At 43.1% G+C, this 16,701-nt stretch overlaps 1 protein-coding gene across 3 annotated transcripts in view; it reads left to right on the forward strand.

Annotated features, from left to right (window-relative positions):
* The first annotated feature begins 258 nt into the window (after positions 1 to 258).
* The window catches only part of gabrg2 (gamma-aminobutyric acid type A receptor subunit gamma2), a 32,116-nt gene continuing 15,673 nt past the window's right edge, over positions 259 to 16,701 (forward strand). For all 3 annotated transcript variants that reach the window (XM_062485471.1, XM_062485472.1, XM_062485473.1), the window contains exons 1-6: positions 259 to 683; positions 4,827 to 4,969; positions 7,149 to 7,216; positions 10,504 to 10,724; positions 11,511 to 11,593; positions 13,232 to 13,369. In XM_062485471.1, the coding sequence (XP_062341455.1) occupies positions 568 to 683; positions 4,827 to 4,969; positions 7,149 to 7,216; positions 10,504 to 10,724; positions 11,511 to 11,593; positions 13,232 to 13,369 (769 nt within the window). In that variant the 5' untranslated portion in view covers positions 259 to 567. The remainder of the gene's footprint in view (positions 684 to 4,826; positions 4,970 to 7,148; positions 7,217 to 10,503; positions 10,725 to 11,510; positions 11,594 to 13,231; positions 13,370 to 16,701) is intronic.

Below are 16,701 nucleotides of genomic sequence, written 5' to 3' on the forward strand. Positions count from 1 at the left end.
GACATTTGCCGCCTATCATGTGCAATAGCCTACAAGCCTGTCAAATAATTAAAACCGGTTAGAGTGCAACTAAATCAGTAGCCTATAAACCCCATAGGACCTTGGCATACATCTTATCGATTACTCTCAATCAGGACATCACACATGACACTCACTTCAGAGTGATTTTATAAAAAAATAAACATAAACCTGAAGTTTATATGTTTCCTTAGCTATGCTTCCGCTTGGTGAAACCACGCATGTGTTGCTCCGTGCTGCAGCAACGTGCATCAGTTCCTCTTTGACCCCAGAGTTAATCTGCATTCAGACTGGGCACCAATGTATTTGTCAATTGCTGGATTTTATATTATTCGGGGGCTTCAGTGCCCATTTAGTTTAATTGGATGATAAAATCTGAAAGTCGTTTTTGTCAGTAATAGCGATATTGTGTCATTTTCCTCAGTACCACCGCAGGTCTACATTTTCCAAAGCGAATGCTAACGGGACCCGCTATGCTATGTGCGTATCGTAGGGAGGATACAGAGTAAATAGAGAGACACGTCCGTCTGCAATAAAGAAGAAAAGAAGATGGTGATCACTGCTTCTCTAAATTTAGCATATATATGCTCGACAGTGATGGCGAAGCCTTCGTTCCCTGTTAAACTCTTTCTTTGGGTGTTTTTACTCGCCAATCTCCCTACAAGGTAAGTGGAAAATGTTCAAGATATATTTTATTCCTGTCACTACATTGCCAAAATCCAGCGTTTTGGCACACTTGCTACTTCAAAGAAAACAGGCAATTTTCTAAATAATTTTCTACATATAGGTACAATGTTTAATAATAATAATTGTCCTGTTTGTACTCGCTAGTCTTTGAGTTAAAATAAATCTGCTTGTTGGGTCGGCGCGTAACAGAACCGAGTCTCGATTTGGCTACGTGTAATGGAATGCATTTCACACATCTATCAGTTGACAGGTTGAATATGTGATGCTGTCTTAATCTCCAAGTCTGTTTTGTTGATTATAACTCCACATATCTCTTTTCATTTATATTTTGTAAGAGTATCACAGAAAGCAGTGGATCCCTTGCAGCTAAAGATGACGTTCAGATGGCTAGGGTTAGGTTATAGCATAGCTAATTACATGGCTGGAAAAGGAAATTATATGTAGTCTTGTTTCAATGAAATTTGTGTTTGTGGTAGCTGATGCCCATACGGGTTTTGTAATGATGTTTACTATGTGCATGCGTTATTCGACAAGCGAAGGCTTTCCTTAGATACAAAGCCTCTTAGGCTACCTAACGGTTTGCGAGTGTTTGATGTTGGTGTAGGACTACATCATGTAGAATGTAAACGATAACGGTTTATCTTTATTAAGCCATCCTTAAACCCATTATAGTTGGTTTAAGATATTTTCATCCCGATAGCTAATGTGAAGCACAATGTTTCAAAATGGCAGACACCGAAATTTAGTCACACAGAAACAGTTCAATTGTCACAAAAAAAACACACACACAATAAGGTAACACATGGACACGTTCTCTAGAATACCCATGGTGAATCATTTACATCGTTTGAGCTAATCAAACCGATGCTTGATGTTCTAGCTACTCAAATCTGTGGAGAGAACATTTTCAATAATACGCTTGTCACGAAAAGGCAGCCATTGCACCAAGAAAATATGAATACTTGAGAAGGAAGCGGATGGTTTAAGGGCTCCCATCGTTTCCGTCTTGTGCTGCCTAAGGGTGAAAAATGGAGGCTGATAAATCAGACTTCATTCAATCAGCATCGTATAGAACACGGCCAAGGAGTGCTCTGGCCTACATTGAAATATCTGCATGGTACTTGCTGCTGCATTCACACAAGTGTCAGTCTTCCTAGCTGCGTACAGCTTGTTTGTTAAGAGTTGTACTGAGAATCATGCGCGGTGCTTCTGAAACCTATGTCTCAGCTTGTGTGTCTGGTCAATTTCTTGTTAGACTATGGCCATTTTTATGATACAAGCCAACATGAATTATTTACACAATGCCAGCTGGGAATGTTTTCCTCCTGAGTAATTGTCATATTGTCATGTTTATGACCCAAAGGCATCAAAAACATTCCTAGTTCTGGGAGAGGACTACCACTGGGACAGAGCTATACAAATGGGCCTGATAAGGCATGTTACATGGACCCCCGAGTTAGTTTTACAATAATCCTGAAGTTGGACCTGAGGGATTGGCATACATCATGATATTACATTCCACGTCCACGGGGCATAAGATACTTGCTATCAGATATCTCAGTATAGCTATGCCTGTGTTAGCCTGTAGGTAACATGTTAATCCTGACAGATTCACCGGCTATAGAAGAGCCTCAAGAGTTTCCTATATTCAAAAATCAAGACCATTTTTTTAAGGCCAGCTCACCATCATGTTCAGGTGAACTGAGGATACATAAGATCAGACTCCCATTGCCTTGCATAAAGAACTCAGATGAAGTAAACAGCTTTGTTGTTGTGAGTATTAGTTCACTTCCTCATCAGTTACAGGTATGTTTCCATATATATTATCCCACATTGTGCAAATTAGCTGTCGGTGCTTGTTAACCATTGGCAGAATGGTACATTATTTTTAGATCTGGTTCTATCAGGCCAGATCCTATTTAGCACCTTAAGCCTCAACACTTCCTAAATAGAGCTGTTTTTCAGCTGCTAACAAGAATGGACTAATTAAGAACACACACCAACACAGGTCAGGTGATCTATCACTAATCGTTCAGCCTGAGGCTTAGTGACGTGGAGAAGGATGCAGCCATTTCACAAAACATCAGCGACCCTGCGCCATCTCTCTCTCGATATGAGGCAGAACAAACAGTGAGGCAATATCCAGTGGAGTTTAGTCTCATTTCTATGGTAACAGGTGAAAGGTATGCGGCCCGCCATGCGCACGAACACCCATGAACATTCCCTTGGTGTTGGGCTTGTCCAGATGAATGCCTTGTGAGATGTGTTGATATTTGTATTACCAGGGCCCTGCATATGTAGGATTAGGAAAGGGGAGGTTGGAGGACTGGGTTTTCATTTGCCAGAACTGCACACACAGGGAAAGGATAGCTCATGGGAACGCTACATGATTACTGGAAGAACACAACCACAAAGAATCACAATCTCCACCTTCATTATCCTCAGTGAAGAACCAGTCAGGGGGAATATATAAAACGGTATGGTCGTCCTTTTTAGCCGGATTGAGAAGACTAACAAAACACTGTGTACAAGGTTCACAGTGATGGTTTAAACGACAGAGCCATCGATACATAATTACGAATGTACGGCGTGAGAGACAGATGTCGAAATGGGTCCGGTCCACTTGTGGTCTTGTGAGACCTTCCAGCTGGAGTATCTCCTCAATGGAGACGCGACGATGCTCCTGCTCTTCAGTGCTCTCCAGCATCAGACTCCAGCATGGACTCTCTCCACAGGCTCTACTCAGACTCAAATAGCAGCTGAAACCTCAGCTAGGACAGCTCCATATTTCTCTAAAGAGAATGGATCCACACAGAAAGAAAACCATGTGCAGTACTGGGATACGAAGCACCCTGAATGCAACACCCTTTATAGGTTCTGCAATCAGTAGACTACATCAGAGGGTCCACACATATTGTTAAGGCATCATAGAGATTCTAAAGAGATCCACCTGAATTGTATGATAAAGTTTTAATGTGGGGGTGGGTGGTAACGTGAAGCATTGCAGCCTAGAGCACTTACTGCACAGCCTGAGGAAAACGGATGGCCCAAACACAGTGTCCTGCACCATACCTAAGTGCATGGAAAACCCATTAGGAAGGCACTGGCTGTTGTCTTTTGTTTTTGCACCATAGACATATATCTCTCTCTTTACCCACTCAATATGTATACTCTCTCTCTCTCTCTCTCTCTCTCTTTCTCTCCCTCTCTCTCTCTCTCTCTCTCCCTCTCTCTGTCTTTCATTCTATCTCTGTTGAAAAGTTCCAATAGCTGGCTCCTCTCAAGGTTGCGCTTTTATACATGTTTCTGGTTCCATGGTTACTGAACTCTGCAGGCTTCCAAACTGTGAGCGTGTGAGTTCAGACACAATCATTCAGTCGTGCAGCATTCTATTTCCTCTGGCCTTTAACGGCATTGTTGACACGGAATATGCTCTTATATTGTTTATATCCTCACATGGTTTGTTTTGTTGCCACCAGCCCTTTTCACATAAAGATCCCCATATACAGAAATGCCCCATTATTGAGGAGTCCTGCCTCCCATTCCCATTGCAGGAAAATATATATAATTTTTTATTTGAGTATTATTGACTTGTATTGCTTTGGAGTTGTGGTAAAGATATGTATCGCTGTAAGATGCTCCTAATGCGTTTAAACGTTTTCCTTAGGTACTGTCAGACAGATCATGGAGACCCAATTCTCCAAAACACATTACAGACCAGGTCTACCTCGAGCAGCTGTTATGATCTCCTCATTGGCATATCATAATGGTCAGGCCCAATGTTATTCTCCCAACCTGGGTCTAAGAGGGTAAATCCTCTTTGGTAGTTGTTGCTCCGGTGTTAGACAGTGATAATGTCCCAAATGTCATCTCTGTTCAGGGCTTCACATAGAAATCGGTCCCTCCCTGCTGGAGGTCTGCCCTTTATCCAGTTCCTCTCTTTCTCTTTGATTTCTAACAGCAGGCAACATACATTAAGAATGGAGCCAAATGTGTCACTTGGTTTCCCTAGAATGGCCTGGATGTCTTTACTCCATGTCTTCTATATTTGTGATCCGCAAAGTCAGGCTCAGATGGTTCAAATGTCCTCAGTTTGTTTTGATTTGTTTTTTCTTCCTCAGCTCCTTCCAAACCGAAAACGATGACGACGAGGTGGCGAACAAAACGTGGGTGTTGACTCCTAAAGTGTACGAGAGTGACGTCACCCACATCCTAAACAGCCTACTGGACGGCTACGACAACAAACTGCGGCCAGACATAGGCGGTAGGTGTCATCCCAACTCTCACCCATTGGCCTTCTGCTGCTCACACACACCAAGCCGTCGATCTCGTCACGACATCGTCGCGATCTACGTCGACATGCGAAACAGGCTCACCACCGAACACCGTCATTTCAAACAGGCTGTTCAGACTGGAATACTGAAATGAAGCTTGCCTCATAGATGTGTAGGGCCAACATAAACTGCATCTTGCCATTGTTGTAGCCGGGCAGCAACAGTAGTACTGTGGGAACAGCAATGAAACCTTGACTAGACTGGTAATCCATCATGGGTCTATTTGCCCTGTCCGTCAGAGTGCTGCTGTGAGCCAAGTATACAGCTAGCAGAGCAGCTTTTTCCCTCCACATTGACTGGCAGCTGGGCTGGGCACCCACGGTCATGATGACAGTAGGAGCCGGGAAAGCTGGTAGATCTACCACCAGCTGTAGATCTGCAGAGGAGAAGAGGATCAAGTTGCCTTATCGATATTGGTCTCAGATCAGATTGGTCTTGGAATGGTTCAGGTGCAGTTCTTTGGGGGGTGGAACTCAGTGTGTCTCTCTTTACCTTAGCACTTAGCAGCTGCCTTCTTCTGACCACTGTTCTGTCTTCTGTTGCACTCTTGCCGTCTTCCCAGTGGTTGCCAAGTCACAAAGATACTGAAAGTCTACATTTATCTGGGTGTAGCAGCTAACTAGTAGTCGTTGTAACTGGGACGTTTTCCTCCAAGTACTGAAAGTAGGTTCTAGCACAGATATTTCGACACATTTCATTTGAAGTCGGTTGTGCAGCTCATTCAACTTTAATGCAGCTGCAGTCTAGAGTAAGTGAGGGGGCACACACAAGGGAAAGACATTGCCTTTCTTTGATTTATGGAAACTCAAAAACCAAGGCTGCGTATTTGTTCTGTTGTCATGTAGGTAAAAGGGAGTGTTGTGCTTCTTTGCAAGTGTGGATAAGATGCAGTATAGAAAGTGAAATGCGATGAGGGAATCAATTAATATTCTGTCAGATTTTATTTCATGGTTTACAAGTCATTGCATCTTTGATGAGTGTCTTCATCATAGTAATAGTTTTTGTTTTATGCAACTGTATTATGAAACACTCCCCCCCCCCCCCAAAATTGTGGACAGTTTCTGTGGAAAGGTTTTATTAATGTATTTTGTTTGATAAAAAATGCTTTTACCATCTGGCATTATAGAAAAGGCCTCGCTCTAAGTAGTTATTTTTGGAATGCCTTGTTTGAATTTAAAAATAGTGAATTTGGTGTCCTGATGTGTTGTGATTTGGTAACTTGTCACACATTTTGATGTTTTATTTCATGTATTATCTTTTAGTCTAAGCTTTAGGATACATTATTCATGGACTAATATAGTTTATGCATTTAATGCCGTGTCATGGGATCCTCTCTAGGAAAAAAAGGGCTTTAATTGACAGAGAGTTTTGTGATGACAGATCAAGCATAAGCCAGTTGGACTGTTGTGTATCTCTTTGCGATGACATGCAAAGAGGATGTAAACCCATTCACCCTTGACATCCTGCATAGACAGAGACCGGATCGTCTCTGTGAGGTCCCAACCTGTCTTTAGGCACACTGTAACACATACAGCACACAGCCCAGAACCACACCGAACTCTGGACTTTGACACTGAACTCGCATGACTGAAAGGACGTGACAGAGTGTGGCGTCGTCCTTCTGACACCAAGCTGTCTACCTTTTAGGCTATATTTCTCCTGACATCCACCCCCATCATCACAGGGCTGCTCAAGAGGACTGGCCTAGTGTGGGACATGAATAGATGGCTAGACTACGTTTCCCAGGAGCCCTTTTGCTCCATGCTCAAGCATCTTCAGTCTGAGGGGATTTCTTTATTATTATTTTCTTTATTACCTGACTGGTATCAAGTTTTCTTGCTCTCAGAAAGACCTCTGGCTACACCACATGACTAATTAGCAAAAGGCTATTCGAAAACAACCAAAGTCCGGAAATGCATTTGACTCCAACTTTAATTGGATTAGTGAACGTGACTCACAGTAATAGGCATTATGTGATGAACGAATATGCCAATAAATGAGTTTGAATGTCATGGTTCACGTTTAATTACAGTTCAATTAAAAGTTCATTTGGTTATACCCCACCAAACGTGTCATGACACTGTTATGTTTTTTATCTTTATTCTCCAGTCAAACCGACAGTGATCCACACAGACATGTTTGTGAACAGCATTGGGCCTGTAAATGCCATCAACATGGTAAGTATCATACAGTCCATCACAATCCTTATTTCATTTTTCCAGTTGCAACAAGTTGAAACAAATGAACTTTTCCTTTGTTATCATCAGTCACCCGACTGTCAGAATATTTTCTTCCAGACATTTAAAGTCTAATGGTGTGAAACAATACTACCCAGAGTGGATGATCAGCTTCATTACAAATGACATGTGCATTATTGATAAATGACTTGGTGCAATGCATGACATAATCACATTAGCTCTCCCAAAGACTAGATTGTTGAGTAAATCGAACAATTTTCAAAAATAATCAAATCCTTAGTGTCCTTAAAGGCTAAATCATGCTTTTTTTGCTGTATTCCCATGGCTACTGTTGTTGGACAAGCCTCCAAATTGTACTGTGATGCAATCGAGGACTATACAGACTGAATAAGCCATTCGAAGATGGTTGTTTCTATTTGTAGACAGAGTACAGGAGTTAAGCTGTACAGGCTGTAAAAATAGGACAGGATGGGTAGAGTGAGATTAGTGGACTGGATTGCTTAGAGAGCCTGCAGCCACTGTGCCCCATTGTACTACTGCTAAAATACCTGCTGAGGTTCCAATGCCATGGTAATTCAGTCCAACAATCTGCATCTCCATCATGGGAGGACACCAGAGCACAGAGAGAGTCAAAGTATCAACTCTGTGTCTGTCATCGCGGGGGGAAGAGACAGTCAGTATTTTGATCTGCTTGGGAATAATTACCTTGGGCTTCCATGGCAACCAGCACTGATCTGTATTTACGTGTGTGTGCGTGTGTATGCGTGCGTGCGTGCATGCGTGTTTGTTTGTGTGAATGTGTAGGGGTTTATTGATTGCTTTCATTCAAATGTAATCAGTGCCGTGGATACAGTACAGTTTTTTTTCAGATAAATCACAGTAGGTGTCTGTTGTGTCGTTCAGTCAATACAATCACGTATTAGATTTGAGCATTTATTCATAACCATGACATGGCAAATAGGTTTGACTTTGGCGGAGTGGATGATCGAAGAGAACCGCTTCATGCCTCCTTGAATGCGCAAATACATACATGACATATGAAGTAGGGAGCAATAGAGATATAATCCCCCTGATGGATAGAACATACAGACAGCATGGGGGAGAAGGGGATGGTGGAGGGCGGCAGCAGCACCGATCATACAACAACCGGGGTGAGTGTGCGCGTATCCTCACGGCCTTTCAATGCCGTCTTATCGGACGTGGCCCAATGGGCTTGTGCTGCTCACACAGGTGTGGTAATGAGCGGATGACGCGCGCTGCCCGATTGCCCTCCCTGAACTAGCGTCGCTCATGAAGGGTGCACAAGAGGATTATGGGAATGGACTAGTGATATGGGGGACACAAGTACACACCGTTGTGAATAGTGATCTATTCTATTCTAATATTCATATTCTAACTTTCATGATCATGGTATCATACTTTTGCTTTAAGATCTTAGACATGGACAGCTCTCTTACTATACTGTTGTTAAAGTTATGCTAAAAGATGCACTGTCAAACAGTACATAATACATGTCAGTCACTCCCCTCCGGCAGAAGGCTGCGGTCCATCAGGACCAATACCTCACGCCACAAAAACAGTTTCTTCCCTTCCGCTGTTGGCCTCTTCAACAAGGCCAAGGGACCACACTGACTCTAATGACTTCTTGCTTAAAACACACTGCTTTTTGCACTGCATTACAAAATGGTATCTTGTACATTTGTATTTTTTGTAATATTTGTATTTTTGTATTTTTATATTGTAATTTACGGCAACTTATATTTTATTTTATTGTATATTTAATCATATTCTAATCCCACTTAGTACTGCTAGTTTATGTACCCTTAGTATAGATAGTGCACATATTTAAATTTTAGGTATATGTTTATTGTATGCACCTTCCTGCCAAAGCAAATTCCTTGTCTGTGCAAACTTTCATGGCGAATAAATCCCATTCTGATTCTGATTCTGATTCTGAAATATTCATAGTAAAGTGTTTCTGAAGGTACTGCAGTGATATGAGTATTTTGCCATTCATGTCAGTAAAGGTAAAATAAGGTAAGCTTCATTTATAAGCTTTCTGTGAAAAGAACAGAGAGAGAAAGAGAGATTAAAGAGGGACATGAGTTGAATTGGACATTTGATTTGGTAAGGCTCCCTGAGAGGAAAAGGCATGGGTGCTAATTTGTTTGGCTGCCCAAGGGAAACACGTGCCCGTTGAATTGGCATAAATGTGCTGGATGGCAGTGTTGTTGTTTTATCTCACTTATGACTCTTAGGTACGGATTTGGGCTTCATTGTAGGGCTAAGCTTTGTCTAAAAGTTAATGCCTCAGTGCCCTCTCACACACAAATCCCCAGGTTTCTCTCTTCCCTTGCTTCACAATCAACCTCAGGCTCTCGTGGCTCCGGAAAGCAGAACGAAATAAAGAAAGTCAAGCTCAAATCACAAAACACCTCTCTTCTTCTGCTGTCCTGTCTTTCTTTCGATGTCTCTCTTCCCGTTTTTGTTTGTTCTGTCTGTTATTTCTCCCTCTTCGCCATCTGTCTCTCCATTCTTTTTCGAACTCCCCCATACTTCAACGCAGCCTCGCTTTGGATCGCAGTGGTCCCTCTCTCCTCCCAGTCCTCTCCTGCGTAGGCCTTCCTTCCCCTGGGTATTCCTCATCCTGTCTGTCGGATCAGGAGTAGTGGATAGTGGGCTTTTGTTAAGAGTGAGGATGAGGCCCCTCCGTGCGAGGTTAAGAGGTCAGATAATGCTTCTGCTAAACACCATTTTCAGGTTGAGGGCCTCAATATTGTCTAGTTCCACTGGGCTATTTCATGGATACAAAGGATTCACAGCATGGGAGACATCCATTTTGCTTTGAGGAAGTGCCTTGCCAACATACCCAGCATTTTGTTTCAGCATAGCAATAAAACTGCACTCAGAACGAAGAGTTTCCATAAAACCACCAGAGTGATTTATATTCATGGCTCTGAAGCACAACCTTTTCAGTTTCAACGGTCTCAGGGCACTAAGATTTGATGAAGGCTACTCTGTGTTAGTGTTTCGCGTTGTTACATTTCCATGCATGTCGGAAGCGACTGGCGAGATTAGCATAGCACATGGACGTCCCCTGCCTGAGTTCGAACGTATGCTTTCCAGACATGGAAAGCCTTTACTGCTCTGTCAGAACAGTGGTGCTTTGGTGACATGGCTTCAGATCTGGGCCCACCTTTCTACTAAATCACGTGATCAAACGTTGATCAGGTTGTCAACACAAAGCCTCTTCTCTCTTTCTGCAGGAGTACACCATTGACATCTTCTTTGCGCAGACCTGGTATGACCGGAGGTTGAAGTTCAACAGCACCATGAAGGTGCTGCGCCTCAACAGCAACATGGTGGGAAAGATCTGGATCCCAGACACGTTCTTCCGCAATTCCAAGAAAGCAGACGCCCACTGGATCACCACACCCAACCGCATGCTGCGCATCTGGAACGACGGACGGATATTGTACACACTGAGGTGAGACCAGCGAGGAAAGGGAGTCAGGTGGCTGAGTGGTTAGAGAATCGGGCTAGCAATCAGAAGGTCGCCAGTTCGATTCCCGGCCGTGTCAAAATGACGTGGTGTCCTTGGGCAAGGTATTTCACCCTACTTGCCTCGGGGGGAATGTCTCTGTACTTACTGTAAGTCGCTCTGGATAAGAGCGTCTGCTAAATGACTAAATGTAAAGGGACAGTCATTGAATGGCTCGGTTGAACAGGTATTGAACAAGGACGTTCAATGGTGATAAGATACATATCGACCGATAATGTAAATGTGTCCTGACCTCACTTAGGAAATACAGCTGGGTCTAGCTTGTTAATTTGCCTTTCTTTTCCCCTCTTGGTTAGGAGTTTTAGTCAGGCAGGATGACGTGGTGGTCTCTACCACAGCGGGACATCCAGGATGAGCCCTAGTTAGCTCTCACTCGTCTCATCTAATGAGAGGTTGAACTCTGCTGGACTCAATCAAACAGTGATTGATGTTCTCCCAGAATGCTGCTACACTTCATTAATTCAATGTGAAACTCCAACCAAACCCTGGGCTAATTGCGGCACTGCGATGCTAAGTGGAACGATACATGACAATAGGAAGAGCATAGATGGGTAATGTTAATGTACTCCGTTTGCCGTTAATTAAGGATGTTTAATGACTTTGACTTGAAATCCAGTGAACGGTTAAGATAAGACCACTGAAAACGAAGCCACACGGGTTTTGATCCACGGTGACGAGCACAGTAGATGTAAACGGGTTTTCTTTCTGCAGGTTGACTATTGATGCAGAGTGCCAGCTTAAACTGAACAACTTTCCAATGGATGAGCACTCCTGTCCCCTGGAGTTTTCAAGCTGTAAGTCTAGCCATATGCTCTCCCTACCCCACTATCTCCATCATTCTGTCTGTCACACTCTCACACAACCGCACGCTTTCACACCTACACACGCTCACACGCCCGCACACACACACACAGGCGCCGATTTCGCTCTTTGCTCCGCCGTCACTGCTTCCATCGAGAACAAGCACCTCATGGCGATGAAGACATCATGCAAAGCATACACGCTTTCCCCTCTGCTTCTCCTCCAGTCCTAATTTCAACAGGCAAAACGACAGTTAGAATAATATAATGGTTCTTTTTTTCTCAAGCGACCCACAGAACAGACCACAGCCGGAGAAATCAATAGGCCAATAGGCTATTATGCTAATGAGCGGTACCAGAGAGCTCACAGATGTATCATGGGATATTCTCCAGAGAAAAGTTCCTAAATAGCTCCCGAGAAACAATAAAAGAAAGAAAGAGGTTATAATGGTCTAAAACAGAAGGGACCAAAAAAATAAACACATTTAATATTGATGAAAGCCACAGATTCTTCCAGCGCTCGGAAACCAGTTGATGTGCTTGAGCTTCCCTAAGTAGGAACAGATGACGTGGCGGATTTCTCAGCACATGCAGAGCATTTCTGAGCCATTATTTTGCAATGGTTGCAAAATCTACATATGCAATGTCCACCCATTGAATCTCTTTGTCTGATAACAGTCAGATTCACAAAATCTGACATTTAATCCATTGCGAGTATGAGTGTGAGAAAACAAGCCAAAGGCCAAATAAATGTATCTCGTCAGTAAAGAAAAATGACAATATTTGAACATCCTTACTGAGGATTTTCTACGTAACTGGAATCCGCAACTGGTTCTGTGACACTTAACACTTCTAATTAAAAAACTGAGCTCACATGCCCTAGATCTGATAGCAGCACAAAACTAGCAGATGCTAGGTCTGAAATCAATTTGAAATGCAAGACTACAAACATTTCTTTCTGACATGGAAAATCTGAATCAACTCTGTTTCCTGATATTATAACCACCATAAGAAACAGCTGGCCTTAATGTGTACAGTATATAAAGAAAAGAACCTTCCACCCAATGTGCTTCAGGCAGTTTCGATTTGCCAAATGTCCCAATTGTATTCAATTAAAAATAATATTCAAGTTACAGTAGACAGTGCTGAGGAAAGTTCAAGCACATCAGACACTCCACTTAACACCCATGCACGGCTGAGCTCTTCTCTGGACACAAATCAAGAGAGACTGGACTCAGTGTTGTTCATTATTACCATTATATCAAGCTTCCAATCCCCCTTCATATTCCAGTCCACTTAAACTTCCCTTGCCCTAATCCATTGCCATTTGACTGATAATGAAGTGCAAAATATTACACCACCTGTAGGACACTTTATTATCGTATGGCTTCAAAACGGAAGGGTATTTGTGGCAGAACAGCAAATATGCTTTGCAGATAGTCATCATTCGGACACTGGATGCATAGTGGATTAAAGCCGACAAATGAGAACAGCGTATAGATGCTTCACGACATTCCCAGCAGATTTAGTGTGAGCCAAACGGTTGACAGAAAGAACCCTCTCTCCTAGTTCGGACTCGTCCTCTGTCCCCTTCTCAGTCTGATCTCCACCTGTGACCCTCTCCCTCTGCAGACGGCTATCCCAAGGAGGAGATCATCTACAAGTGGAAGAGGAGCTCTGTGGAGGTCGGGGACATCCGCTCCTGGAGGCTCTACCAGTTCTCCTTCGTCGGCCTGAGGAACACATCTGAGGTTGTGAGGACCGTGTCAGGTAGGCTTGCTCCGCTCGTCAAAAAGGCTTTTTGGATGCACCACCTCCTCCAGCAGTTAACTGCATATTAGATTAGTCCGCTGTGGTTTTATCCCAAGTATAATGTGTATTGTAATACCACATTATATTGATATATAAAAATGCAATTATGTGTCATTGTAGTCTCTTTTGGAGGACAGAAAACACACCCCGGTGATTTTTTATAATTGTGGCAAATCGATTTCAGAAACACAATACAAATGCATGCAAGTACTATATGGTGTCTACAGTACCATTGAGTAAAGAAAGGAAGGGAACTGAGCTCCTTAGGAAACTGCTTAGCTTGTTTAACACTGTTGAACATTAAACATCAACTGTGTTTTGAGTAGTGCAAATGTGTGGTGGCATGAAAACGCCACGTGAAAAGCAATATATGGTTTGTGAGTAAGTGCGCAGTCTGGGATCTCTTGTTGGGTTTGTCGGTAGGTTTTGGCCAAAATAAGATACAGTTCCATCTTATATGTTGGCTTTGCCAGGTGTGTGGTTAAAATCTTCAAACAAAACAAAATGAATCCTTGAAAATAAGAAGGTTGTGTCATATATCTTACTTCATGGTTTTTAAAATACATGAAACATTTAGTATGCTAGTACTGTATTTGAATTGACAGCGTCAGTGGATAAGTGCTTATTAGAGAAAACACTCAACTTTACCATCATCATTAATATGGCAATGTTCTCTTTGGCTCCTGAAAAGATAAGAACATTTAATACAATTTATAGAGATATCCGATTCATTTTTATTACCCAGTTAAACAGATATTGATCGAAGAGAAAGGATTTTGGATAAATCCCAGCCACTTAGCAGATTCATCCAGTGTAAAGAAACATAGGTAATTCTAGGAGACATGCTGTAGTGGGTCAATTAGTGTATTACCGGTAATTATTTAACAAAAAAAATATTTTAACGCAACACTATATTGCAAAGAAAGCATTATTCACATTGCAATGTAAAAATTCCCCCATAAATATCTATTCAAATTTTTTTTTTCTTATTTCTTTTTTTCCCTTGATATAATGTCTCATTGCTGTAGCTTACTGTAATAAATAGATTTTATGTAACACCACTCCATGCATTTTGATGTCATAAGACTTAAACATAGATCTTATATACAGTACATCTTCAAAGCAGAACAGATTTAAGCCAGTATTTTTTTATTTTTCTCCACATCAGAGTAGAGCTATTTCATGGTATCATTTGAACGCACTAAGCTGGCCTGAAATCTTTGAGGTGGAGGTTCTTCAAAGCTGGCATTCTAACCCTGTGTCATGTCACTAAAGGCATACAGTCATACAAAAAGAGTCTTTGATTTGCCATTTTGTGGTTTTCTTGCTCGAGTTCAAATACTGACAGCATGACACTGTTTATTTTGGTAGCCAGTTAACAAACTAGAGCTGGATCGCTCTTGCACGCACCACTGCTCCAACATCTGTTTGGTTATTACTGCTTACACACTAGCCTCAGATCCCAATGGTTAGCACAGATTTGAAGTTAGTGGAGCCCAACCGGGGTTAGATTGAACAACATGACACACAGAACAGCAATAACCCTCCACAGAAAGATAGGAAACGGAACTGGACTACAGTGTGGTGTCACAGAAACAAGAAAAACAAAGCAAGTGACGCTTCACTTTTGTCATTGGACTGCTACAAATTGGCATTGTACGTGGTGGTGTATTACGTGCGGAAAAACTCGTATCGATGGTAAAACTTCTGAGGAATCTGACTTGGAATGGTTAGCCTGCATACTGTACTTAGTGGGTCCTGACATATTATATTTAAATGTACTCTGCATTACACCGATTCACTTTGTGATTTCTTCTAAATTGGACTGAATTGGGCCGATGAATAGTGACTGAAAGAAGAAAAAAAATGGAGTGAAAGAATAATGCTGCGCCATCTGTTCTGTCGCTGTAATGCCGCTTTTCACAGAGAGCGCACGTCTGCTTGTATTGGATGTTCCTCCTCTGGCAACGTGAACAAGATTAGTTCCTCACTATGTCACTTCACATCAGGGTCCTCAGAGAGCTTCTGCCAGAGCCTACCTGAACAGGCCTCGTGTCTCTCTGAGAGTCCTGGTCCAGCCCTGACTCCCTGCTGATCACATCCAAGCAGCCTGACAAGGACAAGCCGGGGGAAAGGAAACAAAGAAAAGGGGGAAAAGGGGGGAGGGAAACAGGCGAGTCAGTCACACACAGGTCAGGAGACGTTGGTCCTTTGTCCTTGGGTCACACGAATGCAAGTTAACCCCTTTGTGACGGGGTTAAGCTGGACGTACAGTACGGAGCCGAGCGCTGTGCTGCCATCTGGGTGCTCGGAGATCGCGGAGAGAGAGAGAGAATGAAAGAAAGGATAAGAGAGAGAGAGAGAATGAGAGAGAGGATAAGAGAGAGAGAGAAAGAGAAAGAGAGAGAGAGAGACAGAGAGAGAGAGAGAGAGAGAGAGAGAGAGAGAGAGAGAGAGAGAGAGAGAGAGAGAGAGAGAGAGAGAGAGAGAGAAGGAGATGAAAAAGTGAAGTACGGTAGCGGAAGAACAGAATACACTTTGGATCCTGGTCATATACAGACAAGAGGTTCATTTTTGAAGGACCTCCCCAATTTCATGACCCTCCATCTGAGCACATCAGCGTAATTAATGATTCAATAAAGAATAATCTAGAGGAGCACAGACTATCCTCTCAACCGTAAGAGGAATCGTTCGCATTTGCCACATTCGTATTTGCCAGACTCCCCATCCCCTCGCTTTAAGATGAATCACAGCTCGCGCTCGAGAATATGGAAGTGTGTGTGTGTGTGTGTTTGCGCCTGGGTCTTTGCCAGTGTAGGCATGCGTATGCGTGTTTGTGTATATGCGTGTCTTGGTTTTTGTAGTGAGGGGTTATTCTTAGAGTGACCTTCTAGATGCTGTGGCGTACAGCCCTGTTGTCTGTGTGCTGTGGTCTGTGTGATTCGGTCCGAGTCGAGAAAGCCCCGGGACACATCAGCGTCCCTCTCCCTATTATGGAGCTTCTCGGTTTACAGACGACTCGTCGACAGAGGGAATCTGCCGGCATTGTGGAGGGAAAGGCACCGGGCCCGGCCAGCGAGTGAGCGAGCGTCGCATGCATTCGGTGACGTCCCCGCGAGCACATGCTCGCCTCTGTCTTCTGGAACCCCTCAGAGCTGGGTGCGAAGGCCCCAAGATCCGAGACCACCACCACAGCTACTCTGAGACGATCCATTCCCCTCCCCCATAAACGCTCCATTGAGCACACAGCTCTTTAATCTCCTGACCGTTCCTTAGGAGTGAGACTACCA

The sequence above is a fragment of the Osmerus eperlanus genome, chromosome 19, assembly GCF_963692335.1.
Source record: "Osmerus eperlanus chromosome 19, fOsmEpe2.1, whole genome shotgun sequence".
Lineage (NCBI taxonomy): Eukaryota > Metazoa > Chordata > Actinopteri > Osmeriformes > Osmeridae > Osmerus > Osmerus eperlanus.